We start from the raw sequence: 13,572 nt of genomic DNA, 5'->3' as shown, positions 1-13,572 counted from the left end.
AGGATCGCGTTGGGTCTCTAAATTAATTCTGACTCCTTAGCAAATGAAGTGAATGAATGATACAGAAGTTAAGTTTCACTGTCTCTAGGATCTTAAATGTCAATTGACAGAGAATTAAACTCGCTACAAAGCCCGGGTGATGTGGGACATCAACAGTCTTGATGCTGAAAGCGCGGCACCTCTGCACCGGTGCTGAATCGAATCTCGGAGACAGACTTTTAGGTGAAGTAGAAAAGGACAGCTTTATTGCTTTGCCAGGCAAAGAGGGACACAGCAGGCTCCTGCCTCGGAAAACTATGTGTTCCCCACCCGGGAGGATTTGATGAGGGGTTTATAACAAGCCTTCAAGCGGGGGTTGCTGATGAGATCAGGCCATGTGCAGGGTCTTAGGGGGTCAGGTTTCCTAACCTTGATGGGCTTCTCTGGCCCCTTTAATCTCACCTCAGGTGGTTTCTTGGCTACTCCTCTCTTGATTAGCAACTGTTCGAATTGCCCTTTGGCACCCAGGGAAGGTCACGGAGGCTGCAGTCTGTTCCCTAGAAACAAGAAATGGGGGACAGAAAGGCTTTCATGCCCAGGAGCCCATAGGCCCCCTGGTTTCATTCCCACCAGTGATGCTCTGTTTAACAAAGTCTACTTAGAAAGCACAGTCCACGTCACGTCCCTGGGCTGAGGAGGGTTCTAACTGCTTTTGAGGGGGGACATGCTGGGGACATTGTGATGCCCGTGGCTCTGGGCAGGTGGGGGGCCGCCCCACATTCATCCAGGAGTTGATGCAGCTCAAGGGTAGCCCTGCCAGTCACCTGTCTAGTCCCCAAATCTGGTGGCCAGGTGAGTGGTGCCCGGACGGTGGGGAACACAATGGGGCAGGAGGGGCCTGGGGGGCATGGTACCAGGTCCCCTCCCCCCACTCAGTCCCCTGGGAGCCCAGCCCACCTTCCCAGGACTTTCCTCAGGTGTTCCCTGAACATTCTCCTCACTCTCCTCTGTCTCTGTCTCTGTCTCTCTTTCTCCCCTGCCCCACCTTCCTCCCTGAACAAGCCCACCATCTCTGCCTCTCTCCCTGCAACCCCCGTGATGCCCTCCCCCCTCCTCGACCTCCCCTCACCCTGCACCCCATGTCCTGCACTGGAATCCTATTCACCCCCACCATCTGCTTCTGCGTCTAAGGTCTGACCCTCAGGGGATCGCTGCTGCCACTGTGAGGGGTGCGTGCGCAGGTTAGGGTCCCGTCTCTGCAGGTGGGTACCCATCTATCGCCCAACGGGAGGTGGGAGCAGAGACATCCAGCTCTGCAGGGGGCCGAGTGAGGCTGGACTGGAGCGGAGATGGGGCAGGCGTGGGGTTTCCTTCGTGATGACGGCCGTGCTCAGAAACGCGGAGTCGGGGCGAGGTTTTCGTGGACGGGGCAGTGGAGGGGTGGCCCCTGACCATGCTCGACAGTGGGCAGGACTCACACAGGCTGAGCGGCTGGGTCAGACCTGGCCCAGGACCCAAGAATGTAGAAGGGGTTGACCCTATGGACGGAAGCTCTGTGCAACGTTCCCACGAGTCCAGTGGTCAGAGTGGCCTACCAGGGAAAAGGGCTGCGTTATGTGAATGTCATTATCATCAAACTCACTCCAAAGATTGTGGGAACCAGGCCCAGGCTGCCCCCCTCCCTAAACCGGGTGCACAGCTGACAGAGTCTGCAAGCGCATGCAGGTCCCCAGGCTCCTGGGGGTACACCACGCTCAGCATCGTGTGGAAGCACACCTGGGGCGTCACCGGGAGGATGGAGAGTCTGACGGACCAGCACCAAAGCCAGGATGCCCAGCACCACAGACTGGATGTGGGCAGGACACCCCAGCCGCAGAGAGAGCTTTCTCCCCCTTCCACGGAAGAAAACACCCGAGGCCGGAAGTGGGGATACACCAGCTACGTTTTTTCCCTTTAAAAATAATTTTGATGCTGACATAGCAGAAAACGAAATCTAATTTCTTCTCTTTGGAACAGAGTCGTTGGAATTCCCAGGAAAATTCTTGGGCCATGAAAGTCTTTTGAAAGTCAGATTTTTGGCCGAAAAGGAATTTTAGTTAAAGTCCTGGAGCAAAATACTATCTTGCAGATAAAAGCTTGTTCCACTGCTCGAGGGAGAGTGGATACCTCTCCCTTGGGTGAATGGCTTCCATCCAAAACAGAACCAAACCTGAGACTCTGTGGCCACAAGACCCTAAATGCACCTAAGGCTACACGTTCTCATGCCTCCAGATAAAGGGAAAGTGCGATGGGACCATCCAGTCACACCGACTGGTGGAAACAGCCCACAGGGAGCAACATCACGCATCTGAAGTTCCCCTCACCCCCCATTAAAACATAAGCGACAGTAAGAAACATTAGGAGACTTGAAAAGTGAAAAAGACGACCAGCCAGTATCCCAGCCGTCACCGAAAACAGCAGGCACCTTGGCTATAAACGCCTTAACCTTTTTCCTAAACACAGGCTTTTTCCTGTCATCAGGATTTTGCTGTTTCGGGCAGTTTGCTTACAGTCCATCACTGAACACTATGATTTCAAAGCTCCTTTCAAAGTCACGGGCATTGAATCCACGTGTAAGGCTGCGGGCACCTCCCTGCTGCTGGATCCCTGGGTGCTCACAAGTGGTTGCTCCGTGCATCACGTTTCCAGAAATATCTCTGTGCCGAAGTGTTTTTCCAAATCTCCGAGTACAGACTTAGGACATACTCCCCAGGGTGGGGTTACGGAGCCCAGGGTATGGGGTAAACAGAAGCAGTGGGATCTCCTACTGCCCCATAGCAGGCAGCATGGGCCCAACAGTGGCCTCCAAAGATATCCTTGTCCCCAGACCCTAAACCCGTGAGTGTGGTCTTACCAGGCAGGATTAAGCCAAGGATGCTGAGAGAAGGTGGCCTCTAAGTGCAGCTAGTGTATCCTCGTGAGTGAGGCCTTGGGGACCTGGGGACAGACGCCCAGAGCAGGTGCACAGGGGAGGCCACAGAGACAAAGGCGGGGCCCAGAGGGATGCATCCACAAACCTCTGAGCGCCAGGTGAGTGAGGCCCATGGGTGGGGTCTCCCCGGTGCCCCCGGGCTGCCACACCTTCACCTAAGACCTCTGCCTCCAGGACCATGAGTAAATTTCCGATGTTTTAAGCGCTTCCCCACCCACCTCACCCCCTGCCCCGGGAAACCAATATAACCAGGTAGGAGACACCACTCACTTGGCTCAACTCATGTGGTCTTTGCAAAATGACAGAACCAAAGTCAGAGTGAAATCTATTCCTAAAATGCCACTGCTCATGCCAGGCTGGTGCAGACCCAGGCAAACTGCAGAATGTGGGTTGTTTCACCAGGTCCAGGAAACTTGACCTGCAACCCACGAGTTAAGGTTGGAGGCGCAACAAAGGGTTGGATTTTCCTGCAGCTCAGAGATAAAACAGACCAAGCCCTGCGCCTCTGTGAGCCCAGGACAGATGACAAGTGTCACCGTGAGGCCCGTGTTCCCATGGACGTGGCCTGCCTTTCTGGACGTAAGAAGCCGATCTGAACAGTCACTAACAGAAACACCAGCCACCTGAAAGGACAGGCGAACCAGGGAGGGGTTTTTGCTCTAAGACTTGAGAGGCAAGTAGCATATAAAACTCTAAATCTTCTGGAACTAATGTTCCTTAGATATGGTTTCTAATTTTAAGCACCAGAGCTTGATTATCGATTGCAATGTGTTTTTAAATGAACGGATTAAAACTTTCTCCATAAAAATGAACTGTCAAGAATTACGGATGCTCTCTGGGAACCGAGGCCCCATCTGACTCCCCGCACTGAGATCTCAGGCTGCAAGAGTCCCCCCCTCTGAGAGTGGGGACCTGGCTCTGCGCCCAGCCCACCTGGCAGCCGGATGGTGTTACCTACAGCTCTGCTGAAATCAGGAGGGAATGTGTTCATGCTTCCAATCTCCAAATATGGGTCATTTTAAAACCACTGCTCTTACTAAACGCCCAGCCCCAAATGTTCCCAGCTTGGTGTAATAACCACCGCTCTTCCTTTACAGAAGACCGTGGTCACCTCACTGCAGCCTTTAGGGGAAAGTTCACCCCATCTCCAGTGGTGAAGGTACAACCGTGTATCTCAGATTGGGACTCGAACCTCACCAAAACCCATAGTTTTTTAACCGAGATCACACACCTGGTTTCAGGATTTAACGAAGCTCAGGTTCTTGAAGTCTCATCACAGAAAGCATTCAGTGACAGACAAAGTGATAGGTAAAAAGTGGGTTTATTTAGAGAGAAACACACTCCACAGAGTGTGGGCCATCTCAGAAGGTGAGAAAGGCACCAGGGTATGGGGTTGTCAGTTTTTACAGGGGTGGGTAATTTCATAGGCTAATGAGTGGGAGGAGTATTCCAGCTATTTTGGAGAAGGGGTGGGGATTTCCCAAAATTGGGCCACCCCCCACTTTTTGACCCTTATGGTCTGGCGTTGGAACTGTCCTGGCGCCTGTGGGTGTGTCATTTAGCTTGCTGATGTGTTACGGTGAGCATATACTGAGGCTCAAGGTCTAGTGGAAGTCGACTTGTCTGCCATCTTGGACCCATTTGGTTCTAATCAGTTTATGTCATGTCCTTGGGCTATGTCATTCTTTTAAAAGTTGTGCCCTGCCCCTCTCCCTCCTGTCTCAAAGGTAGTGAGTGATAAACTCAGGAATATTTGTCCAACATAAGCGTGGTAACAGTGATGACACTCCCACAGCTGCTGCCTCTGCTACTCCTGCAACAATGCTGAGACAGGGACACAGATCTGAGGTAGCAGCCATCCCTTGTCCAGCCCCCAGGACACTGCAAAGGGCTGAGAAGCTGCAAAACAAACTAGCAATTAGGTGACCAGGAGACATCATGAACATTGAGGGAAAGCAGAAGAGGGGCTAAGTGACAACAAAAGACACGGAGGTCACCTGGACCCGGTAGGCTGACTCCCAAGTCCATGCTGCCTGCTTTGTGCATCACCCGGCTCACAATGGAACTGCCTGGCACGCTGGGAACGCTGATGCCCGCTGCACCCAGGCCAGTTCCATCCCGGCCTTGGGAGTCCTAGCAGCAGGAGGCTCCCGAAGCCCCCCAGACGAGCCCAGGGTGCATGGCGTTGTACTCACAGCCGTGCCTCAGCCTGAGTCACCCAGCTGCACCGTGACCTTTCTCAGTGGGTGTGACTGTGCCTCCAGGTCACGAGCAAACCTGCCCACGGACGAGGAGGGAAGTGAAGTAAGGATGGATTTGGTGATGTTCAGACCTCACTGTCCTGTTGGACCCGCACCTCCTCCCAGCGGCCGTGCCTCAGGGGTGAAAACGGCAGACAGGGACCCCGGCCACCCACAGTCCCTGCACCCATGCCCGCGGTTATCGGTCTCACGCCCCGGGCGCACAGGCCCGGCAGGTCTTGGGTGGGGCCCATCCTGGGACAGTCCCTGTCAGTCCTCCAGGTACAGCGATTGTCTCTCAGTTAAAGAAAACAGCCTTTTTCCAAGATCTCTCCCTCACTTATCTTTGGTATTTCAGTGATTGACAAACAGACAAAAATATATTTATTTAGGGATTATCTATATTGAAAACTAGACCTGGGACTTTTTTCTCTGTCAACACTGTAGTCACGTCAGCTGTTTGTATAAAAGGAGAGGCACTTTTCCGTTCAATCCGGAATGCTGCAAACTCTCCAGTTTGTATTCAGGGCGACATTTGGTTTTATTGATGGTGTTGGCTGAATAAGTTAAACTCGTACAGCCAGGCAAGGAGAAGGCTGATTGTCTCTTTATTGTAAAGGTTATTATGAGGAGACCAGATATAGAATTTGTTTGTCTTTAGACTTTCCTGCAGAGTCAGAGCCATTCAGATGCGTTCCAGAAGTTTTGCTCAAAGCCAGTGCATGGACAGCCGGAAGCACAGGAATGTCCCCTCTGTAATACTCATCTCATCATTAGAGAAAGGGCTTTGTTATTGATGGGGAATGTCCATTCCCCCGCTTCTCATGCCTCCAGAAACGTGCTCCCCTTCAACACTTTTGGACACTTACTCTTTGGGAAGATCACACATTAGATCCCAAGGGCAATTCTCCACTCCTTTCTGAGAGACAGGATGTGACTTACAGAAATGACCACAATTATTTTTTTAAGTGAAGTTATGCAAATCTGATAGACTAAAGTAAACGTTTCATAAAACCAATGACTGTTTAAATTGTAGGACTAAACTGTTTGTATATAAATATTACCTTTTATATTCCACTTGAGTTTTATGTGGGTGAGCACATTACTTTAATGACCCACACTTAACGGAGGGGGAGCCGTTCCTCAATCCTCGCCAGCCAGATGGCTGCCTCTTCTTGCATGAGATTAGAAGATGTTTCTCACTCACCTCAATGCTTCTGAGGCAAATTAATATCACCAGCTAAATTGCTTGTGTTTTTGGAATAAAATTTAAAGAGAATTTTTTAAGGCAATTGGTGTCACAGGTTCTCAGAGCAGACTGCTCTCTAGGTAGGCCTGCTGGTTTGAGCACTCGGTAATTAATGGAAAGAATTCTGTGTTAATTGACTGCTTCGGGAAAGGGAAATAGAATGACTCCTTATTAATCATGAAAGGAAATGTACGGCATGGAAGCACCACAGTAATTGCTCTAACCGTGGAGAGATGTTAATTAATGAAAAGAATAATGATGTAAGAAATTAACTGCATAATGCTTGTGCTGATGGAGGCTGGATTTTAAGCATGTGGAAACCACAAAATGTTGCCTTAAATAACAGATACACGGAAAGTTGTTCCACTCAAACTTACAGGGAAATGTCTGACAAGGCTCCTGTCACCTTTGCTGGCAGAAGCAAACACTCACCCAGAGCCTCATTTATGTCAAGGACCACGGCCTCGTCCTCTGATCGGGGATCCTGAAGTCAAATCACCCCCAGAGCCAAACAAGGTCGTTCATGTCACCACAGCAGGTCCCGCCCACTGCTGAGTTTGACAAAGGGGTGGGGAGGGAGAGTATTTTCCCCTAAACTGCAGTCAATTCAATTTCTGATATTTCCCAGGGAACATAAAGAAAAATTGCAATTCACTTTGGAGACAGAGGGTCTTTTTTATTTTTTATTTTTTTGCGGTACACAGGCCTCTCACTGCCGTGGCCTCTCCCGTTGTGGAGCACAGGCTCCAGACGCGCAGGCCCAGCGGCCATGGCTCACGGGCCCAGCGGCCATGGCTCACGGGCCCAGCTGCTCCGCGGCACGCGGGATCCCCCCGGACCGGGGCACGAACCCGTGTCCCCTGCATCGGCAGGCGGTCTCCCAACCACTGCACCACCAGGGAAGCCCAGAGGGTCATTTTTTAAATCTGACTTTAAGTCCCTGAGAGAATATGTAGCTTCCCCTTCACCCAACAACTCATTTTCCAGGAAAAGGATCCACGTTTATTCACACGCAGACCCACCGACACCCGTCCCCCTGACGGCAGAGAGGGGCTCGGGGTCACCAGGGGTCACGAGGCCAAAGCCATGCCCAGTCCAGTGTGCTGCGAGCCCCAGGCCAGCTCCCCCAACACCCCACCGCCAGCTGCACGATGGGGACAGTGACGCCTCGGGGACAACGGGGCAGAAAGGCCCCCCATCCTCCCCCAGGTGAGGCCAGTGAGCCAGGGCGCTGATGCCCCTCTCCCCCCCAGGTGGAACGTGCTGGGGCTGCAGGGTGCACTGCTCTGCCACTTCATCGAGCCCGTGTACCTGCACAGCATCGTGGTGGGGAGCCTGCACCACACCGGCCACCTCTCCCGGGTCATGAGCCACAGGACCGAGGACATCGGCCAGCTGCCCGCCTCGTACCGGCACAACCAGCCCCTCCTCAGCGGTAAGAACAGGTCCTCAAACGCACACACCCCTCCGTCCACAGGCCCTGAGGCCCCCAGGGCAGGCTCTCCCAGTCTGGCCCGTGGCCATTTAAGACTCAGCGAGCAGAACTGCAGAGATCGGATACTTGAAAGGTCAGCCGGGTGCGGAGCATCTCCGGACGACGTTCCAGAGTGAAGGTGTAACAGGATGAGCCCCTCAGACATCACAGTGTCACTTTCAGGGCAGTGTCTGCGGTGCCCAGAGAAATCCAGGCAAAAAACACACGTGTCCAACAGGGCAGGGGGGACCCAGGGCCATAGGTCGCCCCCACCTGATCCAGGAGCAAATTCCTGAATGTTCCCCCAGCACCAAACCTGGGAGGGGGATGCTGCCCCCAGGCCGCCAGGGCCAGCCTGGGGTCGTGAGGACCAGAAGTCACACAGCCGTGAGCCCCTCTGGCGGCAGCTGACCTCTCAGCTCAGCGGGAGGGGGCATTGGGGAGGTAGCCCCACCCACTGTGACTCCCGTAATTAACCCGGTAATCCACCGCGGCTCCCTTCTGGGCGGTGCCTTGTCTCTGAAGGGGCTGCAAGCCGTGATCTGCGGTGGGGGGCCCTGGGTGGTGGGCATGTGCAGACCCACAGCAATTGGCCAGTCCGGGGCTTAGACCAGATCCCCCGGAAGAGGAGAGAGAAGGTCAAAGAGCCAGTCAACGGTTGTGGTAAGAGTCAGGACTAAGGGTTACTCCCAGGACCCTAAGGTTGTTCTCAGAAAACCAGGGGCAACGATGGTGCCCACGGGGTGGCGGGAACTCGCGGGGATAGCTCTCAGCCAGGCCAGCCCCCAAGAGAGCACCCCTCCCCACTCCCTCAACCCTCCCACGAGAGTCACCAGCCAAGGGCAGCATCACGGACCCCAAAGCTCAGACAGGGCGGAAGAGGATGCTCCCAGTGGGGCTGGGACCACCCAGGGCTCAGTGGCTATGCCCCAGGTTTCTTTACACACCAGAACCTGTTCCTAAAATCTAACTCTCTGCCAAATCCGGGGACCACGTCAGATTCCAGGGGCTCCCAGCGTCCAGGGAGGGGACTCAGCAAACTACAGCGAGGCCATGGGAGCAGGGGTTGTGTGCCCATCCAGGACCACTGCCCCACCTTCCCTTCCCGTGACTCGGGCCAACTTGTCGCGGAGGGGGTTCCCTCACCCCCGTCCTCGCCATGAATGGTGCCTTCGGATCTGACCCAAAGCTGTGCCCATGGCTGTGGCGCCCTGCGGCCTGAGCCCGGCAGGTGATGGCCACGTACAGCCTGTGGGTGGTTCTCCTGGGGAGTGGGTGCCCAGAGAGGCCTGATCTGCACGGTGCAGCTACTCACCCTCCACGAGTCCCCCCCAGAGAACGGCTCCACCATTCAGGGAAGGGACCTAACTAAACCCAGCAGCCACCCCCGTCAACGTCAAGATGAGGCACACACCCTGTCACACCAACCACGACAGCTGCTGTCACCTCCATTTATAAATGTGGAAATAGACTCACAGGAATTTAAGTGTGAAGATGCTCTATTTATCAACATGGAGCAAGGATTTGAACCCCGTTTAACCAGAAGGCCAAGTTCTCCCGACACACCCACTGTGACCCGTGGCAATGGCACAATTTCTTAAACACACAAGAATTAACAACACAAACAAGACCAGCTGAAGAGGTGGTGACATCCACCTCGTAGGAGCTGGGGATGGGAGCCTGAGACCCACGCCCGTCTCCAAGGGGCTCAGTCCTGACTCACCATCGTCAGGTGAGGGATGGGAAGGCTTGCCTCAAATTCAATGTCTATGAAACCAGAGTCATTTTCTAAACGGTCAATAATTTCAGTAATTCTGATAAAATATCACTTTGGGCCCGGTTTCAATGTCTTTCTTTCACTTTCCCTTTTCTTCTTTCTCCTGTTCTTTCTTAAAATGTTGAAGATTAATGACTTCCTGTGGTTGAGCAGCAGAAACAGCTCTGCAGTGGCCCCCAAAGACCTAGAATTCCTGGTGTGGAGCTAAAAGCAAATGTTCAGTTCTTGGTTGTCTAAGTTAAATTTAATTTCCATCTATGTTGATGAGTCAGGTGACAACTTTTCCATGTGTCCAGCTCCTTGGGTTGCCACTTGCTTCCCAGCACCAGGCTCTGCTTCCCCGTGAGATGTTGCTGGGGCCCCTGGGCCCACCCACCCAGGGCCCTGAGAGGCCCCATGCTGCCATCCAGTCTGTCCACTGGGGAACAGGAGGCTGGGAAGGGGCAGAGTGTGGATATGGGAGCAGCTGCTCAGGGGGCTGGATCCAGGGAAGGGATCAGGAGGGGCGGGTTGGGGGCGTCCAGGCTGAACATCCTGCAGCACTGTGGCCGTGAACACACATGAGACCAAGGTCCTTCTCTGCGTGACCCCAGTGGAAGCCGGGGTTGGGGGTGGAGCCAGCCCGTCAGCTGCGCAGGGAGCCAGGGGGCATGGAGGGCATATGGCCGAGGCCCCGGGGTCAGTGCCCCTCCTCCCAGGCCACCATCCTGCATGGTTTAGCATCCTCGGTGGCCCCAGGACTCAGAAAGACCCACTCCCGGTTTAACGCTCTGTGGTCCTGAAATTCAAACCAGGGCCCAGTTTCCAGTCCCCGCTGGGCTCCAGTCACCCTGCCGGGCCGGTGCCTTGCACCCTCAGAGCTCACTTGTTTTCACTCCATTTCGTATCTCGTCAGCCGGACTGTGACCCTGGCGTCTGCCCTGTGGGGAGCGGGCAGGCAGCAGATGCCCCGTAAACGCACGCTCTCAGCTGGCCTTTATGCGGCCCCATCTGTTCACCAGTCCACGCGACGAACATCCAGAGAAAGGGGGAAACGTGGGCAGAGTGTTATTACAGGACAGCCTTGCATTTAAAATCCTTCGAATCCAAGCCCCAGCGATGGCGCTCGGGCCGGCCGTCCACCCCGTCCCACCAGCGTGGGAGCCGTTTCCCGCCCGCCCAGCCAGCAGCGCTCACGCCCGGCGCCCCGTCTCTCCCGGCAGGAGTGAGTCAGGCCGAGGCACGGCAGCCTGGGAAGTCACCCCACTTCAGCGTGAACTGGGTGGTGGGCACGGCGGACGTGGAGGTCATCGACGCCACCACTGGGAAGCGGAGCTGCGGCCGCTCGTCCAGGCTCTGCAAGCACAGGCTCTCGGCCCGGTGGGCGCGGCTCTACGGCAAGGTCAGTGGGGCTGGACATGGGTGGGGCCCAGGGAGCGGCCGCTTGGGCAGAGCCAGAGTGACACGGGACACGCAAACCAGCCCCCGTGTCCCTGCCCGCCCCCCGCCAACCCCAGGTGTGGCCCCTCCTAGTGGGACCCCTGACCTGCAGCAGGGTCTCATGCTGTGGCCCCAGAAATAGGTGGAAAGGGGCTCACTGGTGAACAGCTGTGGCCAGTGCAGCCCATGAGAAAGTCCATAGAAACTTCAGAGTCCATGTAATTCCAGTCCAGACAGAAGGAAATGGATGCCCAGAAAAGTTAGGTGTTCCCCCAATTAAACGGCTGTGAGCGTCAGGGACGGACTGGCCGGCCAGTAGCCGGTGCCGCCCCCCACCGACCACTTCCCCCGCTCACCACACGCCCGACCCTGGCGCATGGGTGGTGAAGCCAGGCCGGATCCTGCCCCGCTGGACACGGGGGCCAGTCCCGGTCCTCCCGGTGGGCTAGCAGGCGACTCCACCTGGGACGCTGCCTTCATTCCCACGGCCCCCTCGGCCTCACCACCCACGCCGATTTGAGCCCCTAATCTTCCTCGAAAAAGAAAAAAATTATGCACAGCTTGTGCTGTTAATAGCAGACAAGTTCTGTGTTTATATTTTTCATTAATCACTCACACTTCTTGTGAAGCAAAGCCTCCCTAATTTCTACTGTTACTCTTTCTTTTTTTGGAATTTTATATGAAATTTTATTTATCAATAGATCAAATTAGAGAGAATAGATATTTTTCTTTGTTACTGAGGCATAATTGACATATGAACAGTGTATATATTTAAGGGGCACCACTGGATATTTTGATATGTTGTGAAATGACCCCAGAATTGCACTGATTGACTCACGCAGCCCCTCCCATCCTCCGTGTGGTGAGAGGACTTAACCTGAGATCCACCCTCTTGGCAAACTCCAAGCCCACGTGATGATCTCGCTGCTTTTCTGTTTAAAGGAAGAGAGAAGGAAAAGTGACCGGCAGGCCAGTGCCTGCTTGCCAGGCTTGAGCGGTCCTGCTGGTCGGGGCCCGTTCCCGGCGAGGGCTCACCCGTCCTCTCTCGTTCTGCCCCACAGCTGAGCACACGGATCCCAAGCCACGGAGACACGCCGTCCATGTACTGTGAGGCCAAGCTGGGGGCACGCACCTACCAGGCTGTCAAACAGCAGCTGTTCAGAGCATTCCAGAAGGCTGGCCTGGGCACCTGGGTGAGGAAGCCGCCGGAGCAAGACCAGTTCCTACTAATGTTATGAGGCCCCGGGCCGGCCCTGCGCAGCGGGCGAAGCCGTGTGTGGGTGTGGCGTGCCCTGACGGTGCTGATCTGTGCTGTGCATTCGTTTTCCTTTGGTGTTCAGAAACACACGCGTGTCTGAAGCTCAGATGAGCAACTAACCTTGCGTTAGGGACATGCTGCTTCTCCGACGGCTGCTCCCAAGATGCCAGGACCGAGATCGCCCACCACACCTGCCTACGCACAAACAGCTCTCGCTCCTCCTTGTGTCCAAGGGAATTTCCATTTGGGCCAGAGGGTCTGAGTGGATGCCTTGAAAAGCAGTGCCGAGGCTTGGCCGGTGAGAACCAACCAGGCCCATCCCCGACGCTTCCCTCCCCGCCACGCACCTCCTGAGCGAGGGGTTCCCACGAGCACAGCGTGTGTGAGACTTCAGGATAAGCCACAAGTGAAGAGAAAAGCCATGGGCTCCTCCCCAAAGAAGCCAGTAAGGATGAGCTATCATGTTCATTCCTATTTTTTTCACTCCACCTCCTTTCAAAATGATTTGAGACACATGATATTAAAGAACCCCTAAAAGAGGACCAGAGAGTGAGACCATTCTTGCAGAGAGCAAAGGAACAGTTTCCAAAGCACCCGGGGGCCAAGATTTAGGGCGTGAAGAAACCACCGCTACACGTCCTGGTGACGAGGGTCCCAGATGCGCAGCCCCGGGCCCCACGCCCATGGCTTGACGCAGCTGCTTCCCTGGCAGATGACGACCCGACCACCTGAATAAGGTCTGAGCTGATAGGGTCCCCCCTACCCAGGGAATCAATCAGGAAACCAAGTCCCAGACCAAGTCCCGCCTTTTTAACTGAGTTTTATCAGAAAGCAAGCACAGAAACTCACAGAACTGTCCCCTTAGGCCTGAGGGGCCTCCGCTCTCTCATCTCGGTTCTCTGATCTCCATCCTGAACAATAAAAAAATTCACTTAAAGCAGCTGCCGAAGTGCAAGAGGCAGAATTCTGCCCCCTTTAGGTTCCCCCGAGCACACGGGGCGTCCGGGGTTGAGTGAGGGGCGGGGTCCTGACCCCCTGTCCACGCAGGAGGGTGGCGCCCCCGTGACATCTCGAGTCCATCATATGCCTTGAATTGTTTCACCGCCGAGGACTCATTTCTGGCTCCATCATGCCGGTTAACCAGCCTCTCGTTCCTCCATCTAAAAGATCCACATCTGAGATTCATCGTCCAGAATATAAATAGC

The 13,572-nt window shown here is 54.6% G+C and overlaps 1 protein-coding gene across 1 annotated transcript in view; it reads left to right on the top strand.

Annotated features, from left to right (window-relative positions):
- Positions 1-12,807, top strand: part of ADARB2 (adenosine deaminase RNA specific B2 (inactive)) — a 355,132-nt gene extending 342,325 nt beyond the window's left edge. Inside the window, exons 8-10 of the mRNA XM_033852309.2 lie at positions 7,693-7,874; positions 10,893-11,071; positions 12,171-12,807. Of these exons, the coding sequence (XP_033708200.1) occupies positions 7,693-7,874; positions 10,893-11,071; positions 12,171-12,347 (538 nt within the window). The 3' untranslated portion in view covers positions 12,348-12,807. The remainder of the gene's footprint in view (positions 1-7,692; positions 7,875-10,892; positions 11,072-12,170) is intronic.
- The last annotated feature ends 765 nt before the right edge of the window (positions 12,808-13,572 follow it).

Source organism: Tursiops truncatus, chromosome 2, assembly GCF_011762595.2.
Source record: "Tursiops truncatus isolate mTurTru1 chromosome 2, mTurTru1.mat.Y, whole genome shotgun sequence".
Lineage (NCBI taxonomy): Eukaryota > Metazoa > Chordata > Mammalia > Artiodactyla > Delphinidae > Tursiops > Tursiops truncatus.
The sequence above is the reverse complement of the archived record's forward strand: the minus strand, read 5'-3'. Positions and strand labels throughout refer to the sequence as shown.